The 13,955-nt window shown below is 41.3% G+C and overlaps 1 protein-coding gene across 1 annotated transcript in view; it reads right to left on the bottom strand.

Annotated features, from left to right (window-relative positions):
* Positions 1 to 13,955, bottom strand: part of col14a1a (collagen, type XIV, alpha 1a) — a 97,510-nt gene that overhangs the window by 53,981 nt on the left and 29,574 nt on the right. The window contains exons 10-19 of the mRNA XM_086114138.1: positions 13,518 to 13,669; positions 12,188 to 12,317; positions 11,374 to 11,519; positions 11,013 to 11,142; positions 9,550 to 9,689; positions 9,194 to 9,320; positions 5,963 to 6,102; positions 4,543 to 4,675; positions 4,137 to 4,166; positions 2,929 to 3,071 (exon numbers count right to left, since the gene is read on the bottom strand). Of these exons, the coding sequence (XP_085970264.1) occupies positions 2,929 to 3,071; positions 4,137 to 4,166; positions 4,543 to 4,675; positions 5,963 to 6,102; positions 9,194 to 9,320; positions 9,550 to 9,689; positions 11,013 to 11,142; positions 11,374 to 11,519; positions 12,188 to 12,317; positions 13,518 to 13,669 (1,271 nt within the window). The remainder of the gene's footprint in view (positions 1 to 2,928; positions 3,072 to 4,136; positions 4,167 to 4,542; positions 4,676 to 5,962; positions 6,103 to 9,193; positions 9,321 to 9,549; positions 9,690 to 11,012; positions 11,143 to 11,373; positions 11,520 to 12,187; positions 12,318 to 13,517; positions 13,670 to 13,955) is intronic.

Below are 13,955 nucleotides of genomic sequence, written 5' to 3'. Positions count from 1 at the left end.
TTATTCAGATTTGCTCATTGTTTCAGAAATTGATTTATTGCAAGTAATGCCTCTTAGCCAAATACATACAGTATTGGGGACAGACAGAACAATCGCATTCTCTTCCATTGGATGGCAAAAGGTACAATTAACCTGTGCATCCGCAACAGAGTAAGTTACGGCTTGCTCTGAGAGAGACAGCTATGAACAAATACTTGAAAAGAACTCAATCTGAACTGGATCTTGGAGAAACCGCTCAGGTTCTAGTACAGTGGTTCTTAACCTTGTTAGAGGTACCGAACCCAACCAGTTCAAATGCACATTCACCGAACCCTTCATTGGTGAAAAATAAAAAGATGATTTTTTTTTTACAAATGCATTTTTTAAAAACAAACAAAAAAAAAAAAGTCAACACAATTAGTAGAAGTATGACGTTTTAAAATTGTGCACAAAATGAACCAGCCAGTGATGGCCAAGCGGGTGCGTCATAGCTACCGGTCATTGACATGTTGAGTCCGGTGCTCTTAACCTCCATGACAGAGGCTCTGTCGAACCCCTGAGACTGAATCACCGAACCCCTGGGGTTCGATTGAACCCAGGTTAAGAACCACTGTTCTCGTATGAGTCGAGGTTCGAACACAGCAAAAAAATGGTGAGCTCCAGACAATAAAATGAAATCCTTTAGATTTACTTTGACCAGGGAACCATCCGAGCTAGCACGGTCTGTGTATGCGGAGGAGGAGGCGGGGGTGGGGGTGGGGCGGGGGTGTTTAACAGTGCCACGCTTCCAAGCAAAATGAAATGCCAAACAAAAACACCCATCACAAACTGCCAGATTTCTCATCTCAGTTTTCTCCAGTCCATACTTTGTTGTATTCGTCTGCAATGCAATACATGCATGAGAAAGAACTTCAAGCTTTCAATTAAAAAAAAAAATGTTCATAGCACGTCAAAAGTGCTGTTCAGGAGAAATTCTCGTGATGAAAACATCTGCGCGCAGTAAATAACTGTTGGCCCATTTTATGGTAAACACTTGCTACTGCTGTCAGGCTGACCAATCCTTCATCAATTTTCTGCTATATATTCACTTGAGGGTAAAAACAAGAGCTGGTGCTAATCACAGCCGATTATGGGTGAAAGGCAGACTACCCTGTGAATCAGTCACAAGACAACAGCGGGTTGATGGAGAACGGGGAACTGAGGGGGAATCCATCCCGGCCCATCAAGACAAATTATACAAAAGAGAAAGAAAAAACCCAACAATTATGCGCCAGGCAGTGGTCAGGTTTAAACCCTTGTCCCACTTTTCTTTAGCAACAGTTTCCTCAGCCACCCCTGCTTGTTTCTTTTGTTCGTCTCTCCACCGTGACCCATCTTAGAAGCCACGCAAGTAAATGGCTGCCGAAAAGATAATGGAATGTCCTCTGGCTCGGTCAGGCCTCTCCATCTTGCGCGGCTCTGACGCCATAGCGGGAAATTAAAACGAGAAGGAGAAAAAGGGTTCCGGGGATGAAAGTAAAAGGTGGTGATGAGAGAAGAAGGAGGCAAAGTTGGATTGGAGGAACAGATGGAGGGGGGAGGTAAGTGAATCGCCGGTTGAGATGGAATGTGTGCTTCGGCGATCTGGGATTGGAGAGGCCGAGTGGACCGGCACTGAACGTGTAATCGGTTTTCTGATGGGAGTAAATTATTAGCAGAACCAACCACTACACAGTCTGTGAAAAGGCAGCCTTGTTGTCTGTTCTGTACAACTCCCCAGCTTGTTCGAACAAGAATTCGTCATGTGTGAAAAGCGATACGATGTGAACAGAATATGAGAGAAGGGTTAACTTTTTAATTCATCTTTTTTTTTTTTTTTGCCAAAATCCACCTGGATTTAGAGAGCATGAGTGCGCACTTACCAACATTGTAGGGTTCTACTTGGAAAGAGCTGACGCACCTTAAAGCAAAGGTGCAGTCAAGTCACCAACATTTATCTGCCCCACCTTGTCCAAGTCCAAACTGATTAATAATGAATGAATGAAATATGATTTTCGATGAAAAATCCAACTGTTTGTATCCACCTCAGGATGCTGCCATTTTGTCTTGTGCTGCCAATAATTGCTGTTGATTGAAAATGACATCACAGTGGCCAAGGCACAGATATACTTCTGAAATAAAAACATTACTTAAATTACCTTTAATAATGTAAGGATTATGGCCTGACAATTTTATTGAAAATATCAAAAAATCTGCATAAAAATTGCCATTTAATGTTTTTTTTTCTTTTCACCTTACCAAATGACAACATAAAACAAAGATTTTCAAAATCCCTCCACCCCACAAAAGAAATACAATTTTTAAGGCAGTTTTCCTCTCTATTGTGAAGTTAAACGAATATTAAAGGACAAAGTATACGAAAAGAGTTAAATATTCTATCTGTAATTCATGTCTTTATTGATGTAAGCATTAAATGAGTAAAAAAAAGAAGTTATCTTATTCATAATATATTTTTTTTAATGAAGCAGCCAGTTGATTGGTTATTGAAACGTTATTTTGCCAAATATCAGAATTGGCACCGCCTACCAATATCCACATCAGTTAGGCCCCACTTATTATTATGTAATTTTATTCACAATTTATGATAATCACTTCTGTGAAGACAGTGAACATATAATTGGGAAATATAAATATCAAGCCAGCCTCCAGAACTAAATTTGAAATCAATTTGAGATGGGACCTTTGCAAGCTGAGTGAGGCACTGTGATGTCATTTTCAGTTAACAGCAAGTGGTACCAGACAAAATGGCAGCCACCTGGGCTGGATAAAAACGGGTGGATTTTATTTTGCTTAATTCATATTCTACCAATGCAATATTACTCAGACAACTGTGTTTAGTCTCGTAGGGGCACACAGAACACATCACTGTGTAGAAATGATTTGAGCTGACTTCCCCTTTCATAAACTCACCGTCTCCTCTTTGTGACCGGCCCCGATGGTGGTGTAGGACAGCCTGAAGCTCTCCACACGGGGGTCATCCAGCTCCCATGATGCCTTGAGACTCTCCGTGGTCTCATCACTCAGACGAAGGTTTCTCACCGTTTGGCGGGGGGCTGTGCAACAGCCGCACAGACATGAGGTAATGAACGGTGAGATTTAGCCATCCAAATGTCACTCAATACTGGCAGTGGGTTGCTGTCAGCAGCGGATTGAACAGATTTAAAATGGCAGGTTGATAAAATGACAGTTCTAATGGGAGAGTGTTCCACAAACCAGCAAAGCACCTGTCGTGTTGCTTTCTGCCAATGGTCCACCTTTAAAATAGTTGCGCACACAAATCAAGCTTGTGCAAGACTTGAATTGGCGAAATCTGGAAAGCTATTTTCCATACAGCAACCGTTAAATAAAAGCCTTGACATAGGGGGTGCCCACTTTTTAAAATTCCAAGCAAACCTTTGAATGTACGTTTAGAATTTTTAAAGCTTTGACTACAGGAATGGCTTCAACTAAATCAGCTGCAGCCGGTTCCACATGCACAAATACAATCCAGATTGCCTCTGAGTCACCCCTGAAATAATTAGTTGGAACGACAGTTGCAGGGTGAATCCAATTTCGTAACACAACCATCAATTGCTTGACTGTGTTGCGGATTTGATCTGATCACATAACCGCAGTGGGGGTCTAAACTTTTCAAAATTTCCCACTGGATCTCACTCGATTTGTGAAAGACCAGATACAGCGAGAGAATCCTTCAACAATCGAAGGACATAAGATGCTGTAAATAAATTCTGCTTCGAACAATAATTAAACCTCACATGGGTGCTCAATAAAAGCAGGCACTGTTTGATTGTAGATTTCTCACTGAGATGAAATGCTTCATGCTCACAGAAACAATTGATGTTTTCGCAATATTGCCCCTCAGATAATTTTTTGTTTTTGTTGTTGTTGGGCTTGTTTTGTCATAATATATCATATATGCATGATAGCTGTTGGGGGCCAGTACAGTATGATAAATGTACATTGTATGAATATGTGTTTGTGGGGGGGGGGGGGGGGGTGACTCAAGTGAACGTGTGAATGTTTGGAAAGTGACAGATGTGAAACTAGGGCTGGTATTGAGCATGATGTTTTGCAACATTTCATCATGGACATTTTACTCTTTCTTGCACTCTTCTTACCAGAGGTTGCGGTGGCAATCGTCTTGGCCACTGGGGAAATACAAAGAGCATCAATTACATAATTAGAGCGAAAACTCAGCAACTCCCTATATCAATAGCTCAGGTAATTAGACAGATACATACAAATCATTGATGGGGAAAATAGATTTTCCTTCTCTGAGATAAACAAGGACAAACAAGTCATTGCAATTAGTTACATTTGGAGTTAGACTCTGACTGCAGAAACTCACATTTTTTTTCTATGATGAAACCTACGTTTGTGCTGATTGGCACTGTGCTGCCCTAAGAGCAAAGTGCGGCGTGAGGGTAAGCAATTTGAGAAATTCTATTGTATTGATTCGATGATTCAAGGTCAAGTTCTTTCATCAATAACAGGAATTTCTGGTGGTCTCGAAACACGACTTACATGTGGTCTCTGTGACAGACACAGCATCGCTCTCTGACTGGTCTTTGAAGACTGCCATCACCATAACTTCGTACGCAGTGGAAGGACTCAGGTCTGTGAAACTGTATCGGTTATCGCTTCCACTAAGGACCACCTAAAAAGGAAACACATTTTTTAATCTTGATTTCTCACTAAAAATTCAAATCTAGACTTACATAAGACCCTAAAATGAGTTTGACCAACTCAAAAACATCTCACTGGCTATGTGTTTTCCACATTTGGAAATATCTTATCTATACTTCCCATAGAGTAGTAGTTAAAAAGTAGGGACTCGCAGCGAGTCAAGATGTTATACATTTATGGCAATAGACCAGGAATCTGCCAGAAGTATTTATTCTCTGTATACAACGCCAGACTTCCAAGTCCAAGGTCACTAATTCGTCTTGCGAGGGCAATAAAAACTAAAACAACAAACCTAAGTGGATAAAATGCACAGAAGAAAAGACGGAGCATTATTTAAAGGGGAAGTCAACCCCAAAATTTTCTTGACAGTAATATGTTTTATACGCCTCCACTAGGCTAAACACGGCATTCTGATTAATATTGTGTTTCTGGAATATGAGTTAAGCAGCAAAATCCATTCATTTTTAGCCATCTCAAGGGGTGGCCATGTTGCCAGTTTCTGTCAACTGAAAATGAGATCGCAGTTTTTGTTCTTATTATTATTAGTAGTCTTTTATATCCAAGTGTAATATCTCCTCCCTGGACAGTTGCTGCTCTTTTGATAAAAATGTCTCACTTCTCAACCTATTTAGTTGTTATAGATTGTCCTGTAAAAATTAATATGGAATAGTTTTACTCCATTTACATTGCTTGTTCGTTTGCTCAATTTTTTTTTTCTATATCTGCCATGACTAGCTGGTGGCTAGCTGTCTCATTTGCTGTCTGTGCAAATGATTGTTTATATGAGGCGACTGTTCATGATTCCTTCAAGGGCAGCTCGGAAAAGTGTTACAACAAGAAATTGAATTGTTTGAAGGGATATTAAAAATGTGCGTGTGTGCGCGTGACTTTGTGTCTAAGCAAGTGCTCACGAACCGTAATTCCAACCTACCTCTCCAATTCCCAAGTGTTATTCCCAACACTGATCACTCTCACCAAGAGTGCGAACACACACACAGACACACACACACACACACACGCACACACACACTTTTTGAACAATAGTGACATCCAGTAGGATAAAAATGTTTGGCTCTAAATTAAAATTTCACTCACATAATATTTTTTTAGATTGATGAGAAGAGAGTACCAAATTTTAAAAACATGTTCATGTTTCATGCCTTCATTGTTTTGAGCATAAACCCTTCAAAGTCAACCTCAACTGCTCCAATACAGTGACAACCATGTAGTATGTGAGAATTACTCTTACGGTACCAACCTCCTTTGTGTCGCCACCTGTGAGTGGTGCCCAGGAGAGTCTATAGACGGTGATGTCATCCGCTGAGTGATCCCAGCTAACCTGAAAGCCATCTGCACTGACATCACTGGAACGGAGGTGTAGGGGACCTGGAACTGGGGCTGTAAGATGAAGCCCAAATGTACTTTTTTACAAAGACCATTTGAAACCGAGGGCCCAATTTTTGTTCCCAGAGCAAGTCTAATTGTGCGCATGGGTGGAGTTTTCTTTCTTTTGGTATTTTGCTAGACTGTGCACAGGTCAAATTGGGTGCGTTTGTGCACCATTGTGGGATGGAATATGCATAAAAATCAACGCGGTGGGAGGCACAATTTGCCCAAGTACACCGCGCTTAATATTCCGAAAAAAGAAATAGACTCACTGGAGTCTGCACATGATATTGGCAGTTAAACTGGAAGATCTCCCCTAGTAGATGATGTAGTCGACTGTGCATGTGATGTGGGCAATTGGAGACCACCTTGCACATGTACGACCGTGCGCACGTGTGTGACAACCCTTCACCGCCCCAATAGTGATGCGGGGCAATTTTCTTTTTAAATAAGACAATAATACTATAATTCGTTTGATGAATTGATTTCTACAATGATTCAAAGGATTTGTCCCATGCTGGTGTCATATTTATGAATGAAATACCATGACATCCATGGCACACATTTGCGGAGTGACAAATTTGACTGCCTGTACCTCAATCAAAAACGCCAAAAATCAGGTTACACCATCTGCACTACAAACCTCCTTTTAGGTAGTCTAAAGTGTTGTCTACTTTATGTCACCAAATTGCATGGCGTGCCGGAGGGCATGGAAGTAACAAGGTAAAAGTTGCGTCTACTAAATTCACAAATACACTGAATGCAGACTACTGTCTGTTCGAAAATTGTCAGATGAGTCGGGGGTGAGGCAACTCCATGCTCCAGAACGCCCAGAGAGGTGCAACATGCTGGACTAGACTTGCGGTGGCATGAAAATGAAGTTATGCCCGCTTTTACGCTGAGCGCACGGGCACCATCCTACTAAATCGGAGCCCGTTAATATTTATTTTGTTCTTCTCTCTGTCAAGTACGGAGAGCCTAAAAATGGTTAAAATTATATATTAAAAAATTAGTAATGCGATTGGTTGGCAACCAGTTCAGGGTGTACCCTGCCTACTGCCAAAAGACAGCTGGGATAAAGTCCAGAACACACGCAACCCTCGTGAGGATGAGCGGTTTAGAAACTGGATGGATGGTGGTATGTATGAGTCGGTGTTCTGAAGAAGTAAAATTAATGGTGATAAGTAGTACAGCAAGTAAAATAAGTAGTGACTTCCTGCATTAACTTGATTAATTTCCCAATAAAAGTAGAACATATAATATGTGTATTGTTATTTGGTATATATATATATCAGTGTATGAGATAAATAATAATAACGTGTAAAAATAAATTTTGAATAGCTGATAAGTGTGTACCCTTTCTCTCCCTCAAAGACCGCTGGGATATACTTTAGTTCACACAGGACCCTGATGACGATGAGCGCGAGATGAAATGGATGAATAGATGTTTAAAAAAAAAAAAACATAAATCATGTAGCAAACATAATTTTAGGGAAAGCTCCCTTCTTCAAAAACCTGCAAGGCCTTCACTTCATTAAACCACGCGGAAAGGAAAAAAACATCACCTTGTTCTTGACTGAGGAGTTCAATGGTTTCTTGCCAAAGGTCTATTTTTTTCCACTGACTCAGCACCAAACGCTTGTTGCTTAGAGTGATATTCTGACCAATCAATAACCGTTAGTATGATTGAATAGTCAGGGACAGGAAAATGACCTTTTAATGGGCCGCAGCTATTATGCTGAGGTGTAAATGAGGTGGGCATATTGCCAATGTAGCACAGGGCGCAGTAGGGGCAATAAAATTCGACACTGTTTGGCACTGTGAGAAAAACGGCTCACCTTTGAACGGTAGCGATACGCCCTTTCGTGGAAACTAAGAATAAATTGCCATCGGTGGAGCTCTTTTTGTGGAATGAAAAACAATCAATTTAGAAGACAAAGTTACGGGAGCATTTGTTTACTTCATGCAAATGTTCATGCAAATTGGTACTGGTAGTGATATCTGTTTCCATTGCTTAACCCTTGCACATAACAATTTGATCCCAATAAATAAGACAGGTTTACCGGTAATAATTTAAATCATTACCGGTAACCTACTTGGCATGCAGCAAGGACAACAGAATATCCAATATAGCCATTTAAAAAAAAATATTCCTGTTCACATTCAATCAATCAATTCCATAAATTGCGACAGACATACTCAAATTGTTTCGAGATCTAGTCAAGGTATAGAAGCTGTGAAAACTATGAACAACAACAGTGGAATGGCCCAATACTTGTGTGTATGTTGTATGTCCGCTGAGTCACATTGTGCTCATCAACCCTGCTTGGTGAGAGGTCACTAAAACTATGGCTATGTTCACAGTGCAACTCCCTTCCCACTGATTTGCCCATATGCGACACGTCAGATTTTTTTCATGCAGTGTGAACAGATTTTCAAATCTGACCTGGGCGGGTGGTGGTATGCTTGGAAGGGTGACTACTGACACCTGTCTGTGAATTTGTTTTGAGTAAAATCTTTATACTACACTTTAATTTAATCCCACTTGGAAAAATGAAGCATAAAGTTAAGATGTGTGGTGATAGTAGTAATTCAGCCACGCAGACGGTGTGGCAGTGATGTGGCATCATCTTTAGTAGACCTCGCCATGAAATGAGGAGACTAAAAGATTTCGACCTCCTCCCTCCTCGCTACCCCGGCAATATGGGATGATAAGATGAGCCCATACACGCAGCACCATAGTTATGTCTGTCAACACTATGCCAACTTGATGTCGTTTATTTTGGGTGCACGCCACTCCACATCGTGTTTTGTGCGAATGCGTGTCGCATCACAGATGCGGTGTGTTTACATTAGAAGTCACATTTGGTTTTGTAATATGAACGAGTATATAAAAAGAGCGGATTTAACAGTAAATCGGAATTGGGCATCAGGTCCTGCAGTATGTATTGTTCAGGCCAACACAGAGGACAACGCCAACAAAATGCTTGATTCATAAGAAAGGAAAAAAATCCAGAAACCGGCATGGGATTTGATATAATTTCATTAAAGTATCAAGCTAAAATATCTTGCTTCATTCCTCAATACAACAAAAGGGACTTACTAGTTGTGAATCCATCAGTGAGCGGCTCTGATTGGCCTTCATCATACAGAGCAAAGAGAGCCACCGAGTACTCCATCAAAGATCTCAGTCCACTGAGGTCGTAAGAGTTTATAGGCCCAACTTCCACCTGAAGGACACACAATTTAATGAAACTTCAACGATCACTCCTGCTTGAGTGATTTTATCGAGGACAGGAAGGGATGTGCTGTTTATAAATATAATTTAAACCTAAATTGAAGTTAATTAACACTATTTGTACAGTTATTGTACTGATAATCTTATGTGTGAAAAATAAAGTTTGGTCTCACTCAGCGATAATACAATGTCCAAAATAAAAACACATTTGACACACGCACCTCCTCAGTGACCCGCCCATCTGTATTGACCCACATGATACGATAACCAGTTACTCCACTGGCAGCGGGGTCCCAGCTGATGTGTGCTGAGTTGTGCGTGATGTCAGAGAACTGGAGGTTACTGGGAGCTCTGAGTGGTACTGAGCAGAGAGAGAGACAGAGAGAGAGACAGAGAGTGTGTAGTGGAGTTTTACCAATGAGCTCACAATACACTTACTGATCAAGTACACCCACACAATCTAACGAGCTCCAAATATATCAACTTAAAAAGATAATAAAGTTGATTTTGGTTGACATATTAAGTGAGGCAATAATGCATCATGTATTTATAGATTTTCATTTATCTATTTCTTTGGGCAGTAGGCGTGGGACACCCTGAACTGGTTGCCAGCCAATTGCAGGGCACACAGAGACGAACAACCACCCGCGCTCACAGTCACACCTAGGGACAATTTCAAGAGTTCAATCAGCCTGCCATGCATGTTTTTGGAATGTGGGAGGAAACCGGAGTACCCGGAGAAAACCCACGCAGGCCCGGGTAGAACATGCAAACTCCACACAGGGACGGCGGAGCTGGAATTGAACCCGGTACCTCTGTACCGTGAGGTCGACGCGCTAACCACTGGACTACCGGGCCGCCCTTATCTGTTTCAATATACTGATTATAATACCTCAGAATTTACACTTTATGAATATACAGTGACACACATAGAACCCAAATCCCAAGGAGAGAACATGAAAGGGGGGGGGGGGGGGGTTGAATGATGCCTTACTCAAGGCAACCATGGGAGTAGCAAAGAAGCATCTCTCCAACAACATGACATTTTTACATTTTTGTCTGCAATGGGACTTGAATTGTGACTCCCCAATTCCATTTTTTGTTTAATTTGCTTTATCATCACGAGGGTTGAGGGCGTGCTGGAGCCTATCCCAGCCGGCTTCAGGCAGTTTGTGACATCTTGAACTGGTTGCCAGCCAATCGCAGGGCACACATAGACAAACAACCATCCACGCTCACACTCTCAACCAGGGACAATTTTGAGCGTTCAATCAGCCTGCCATGCATGTTTTTGGAATGTGGGAGGAAAGTTCTAAAGCCCAAATTCTCTAATGGTTGTAATTTGGAGTGGAACAGAACTGCACTGATGCCCTATGACTGGCTGGTAATCCGTTCAGGATATACACCGCCTACTGCTCGAAGACAGCTGGGATGGGCTCCAGAAATACCTGCGACCGTCGTGAGGATAAGCGGTTCAGATAATAGATGGATGAATAGATGGCTGTTTTGTCGAAGGTAACCTATATCTTTACTTTCAGAATGATGCAGAGTTCTACATGACTGCAAGCTACAATTAAAACAAATAAGGTAAATGTCATTTTTGTGCTGCAATACTTGCAAGATATTGCCCGCTGCAGAATACAGTACAAGCCAAATGTACAGTATGTGCCTAAGCAACACTTACAAGTAGTTTCCTGGTTTGTAATGGGTTCGCTAGCCTCTTCTCCAAACATAGCATAAACAGTGACTGGATACTCAGTGTGAGGGATCAGACCATCGAGTTCCAGCTGGTTCACTGCATTTGACACTTTGACCTGCAGACAAAAAAACAAAAAACCCACGTACAAACTTCAAAAATAAACAAAACAATGTTCAGTTTGTGGTCAAATTTTAAATTTAGCATGGAAACAAAAAACAAGAAGAGGTATATTTGCTTCACGTTTGTTTGAACCCTTTCAGGGACAGCGGCCACTGCAATGGAGAGCTTATCACATTTTCAGGTTTCAGGTTATATATTATTGGTGCAAGAAAAAGTTAAACATTACCTCCTGTTCAGCTAAGTCTCCTTCATCTGTAAGCGGTGCATAAAGCACCATGTAGCCTGATGCTCCTTTCACATTGTCCCATCTTACTTTTATGCTGTTGTGAGTCACGTCGAACAGCTGGAGGCCTGTCACTGTGGGAAGAGCCACTGCATATGCACACGACCACACACAGTGAAAAACAGTCAGAACCAGAATACTGTCAACAAAAATCTAACCGTTGATAGGACTGAGTTGCAACTATTTTTGCACTCATAGAATAATGAATCACTTTTCATGACCCCCCCCCCCAAATGAAAGGGGTGTCATCAAAAACAGCATGGCGGGGCATTGAAAACATAATCATGTAAAATTTGCAAGGCTCTAATAGACAAATCTTTATTAGGGGAGGTCTGATCTGCATATGTCCTGTATGAATAGCAAAAAGACTCTTTTGTTTGAGAGACTGAACAAAAGAGAAACACAAAAAGAAAAAACACGTCTGTAACACAAACTGGACACACACGCAGGCTGTGTCCTTGTGCTTTAACATGATAGAACCAGAAAAGCATGTCAATGTATAAAGAAAACAACAGTGTAAATTGAATTTCATTTTTTAGGATAAAGAATTGTGCCTACTAATTTGTTCGGAGATACCATTTCTTATTTTGAAGAGAATCGTTTACATGTGCTTTTATTCTCTTAAATTAAAGGGGTTTAATCGGTTTTGATTGGCTTGGCCACCGAGATGTTGAATCATTTCTTGCAGGGCTAATCTTATGATGTCATATGTTTGTATGCAGCTGCTTCAAAAGCAGACGTGTGCATAAACACTTACGGGTTGTTTCAAATCCTCTTAGTGGTTCACTCGCCTCATTTTCATTCACAGCAAACACAGACAGCTGGTATTCGGTCTGTGAGTTGAGATGCCGCAACACCACGGAGGTGTCACGGCCGTCGACAACAGCCTGGGGTGCGTGGAAGGGGTGCAAAGAGAAAAAGGCGAGATTGAGGAGCAGATGTGCAATGGACATTTAACAATAGAACGGAGTGATGTGAAGATGAATAGGAAAGAGGAAAAAAAAAGACAACAGTAAGGAAACTATTTCTTCATTGGGATGCAGGTCATGTTTTAGCCCTGTTGGACTGAATAGCAATTTGAAAGGTGTGCTTCAATTCAGGTCATTCTGAGAACGTCCTCTCACTTGCAGAATTAGGAAGTGACGGTTTGTAAATCAAAGCATAGAATGTAACGGTTTCTCGGTCCAAAGGAGTTGGACAAACCAAACCGTCAGAGTATTATTCCTGATGTGCCTTTGTTTGTACTAATTTAGTCATGTGTCTTTGAGGAAGATGAGAGGAATATAAAAGGATCAGTGCATCCGCGACGTCCGTCATCCTTCTTCACTTTCAAAAATGTGGAGCCCTTTCCTTCCTGTCACTAATGAGTGCAAGCTATATTTATGGGGGTTTTTTTTTCATTTTTAATTTGTGTATTTTTTGTTCTGAACGAAAAAAAGAAAACCATCAAGTTGATCCTACCCTTTAGAAGTTTCCACCCATTTGAGAAGACTTCTCTTTGAGATTTTGGATTGTCTGTTCTTGTTCATCTCAAAGTTGTTTGATAGAGTTGAGGTCAAGGCTCTCAAGTTCTTCCACATCAAATTCATTCAGGAATGGCTTTTCGCACCTTGCTTTGGGCACAAGGGCACTGATATGCTAGAACAGTACAGTATCTTCAGACGCCGATGGTGTAGTGGTAGACCCGCCTGACTTGCGTGCGGGCAACGTGGGATCGATTCCCACTCAGTGATGGTGTGGCTGCGGGTGTGAATGCTTGGTTGTCTCTATATGTGCCCTGCGACTGACTGTCAACCAGTTCAATGTGTAGTCAGCCTTTCGCCCAAAGTCAGCAGGCATAGGCTCCAGCACCCGCCCCCCACCACAACCTTGTTCAGGATAAGCGGTGTTGAAAACCCTAGAACTGTTGCTACAATGTTAGGAGTAAAGTTTTGTCCACCATGTTGTAGTAAGATGTAGAATTAAGATTCAGAAAACTGAGAAACGATTGATTAAATCATTGATAAGGCCGTACCTTCAGAATAAATACCAGAGACGTTTTTTTTTTCTGATGAAGAAATTTCATGACAGAATTTGCTTGTTTTCACCTCCTGTGGTTGTCCTCCATGAACAGGGAAATAAACCACTCTGTATTTCTCTACATTTCCAGGGGAGTGGCGCCATGTAACTCGAAAGTTCTTGGCAGTGACCTCTGATGTCACCAAGCCTGATGGTGATCCAATTCTCTCTGGCGGCTGTTCTGAAAGGGCAAAAAAAAAAAAAAAAGGTGGAAATCTGACATACTGAGATCAGAGACAGAATTAGAATATAACATAAATCCTTCCTTTTGTCAACAGATGTGAGAATTATTTCCTCAAAGGAGTGAGGCTTACGACAGAATGACTTAAGGAACAAGATGTAATTTCGATTCTCCTAGTATGTCCGGCTGCTGAGGCTAAATGTTTGTTAACTGAGATTGGACTCATTAAGACATATGCGAGTCGATTTGATTTAATTTCTATATAAAGGCCGATAAGTGTGAGGTC

The sequence above is a fragment of the Hippocampus guttulatus genome, chromosome 6 (assembly GCF_054856545.1).
Source record: "Hippocampus guttulatus isolate MCC_2025c chromosome 6, RoL_Hgut_1.0, whole genome shotgun sequence".
NCBI lineage: Eukaryota > Metazoa > Chordata > Actinopteri > Syngnathiformes > Syngnathidae > Hippocampus > Hippocampus guttulatus.
Note: the sequence above shows the minus strand (reverse complement) of the source record. Positions and strands in the feature narration are given on the sequence as shown.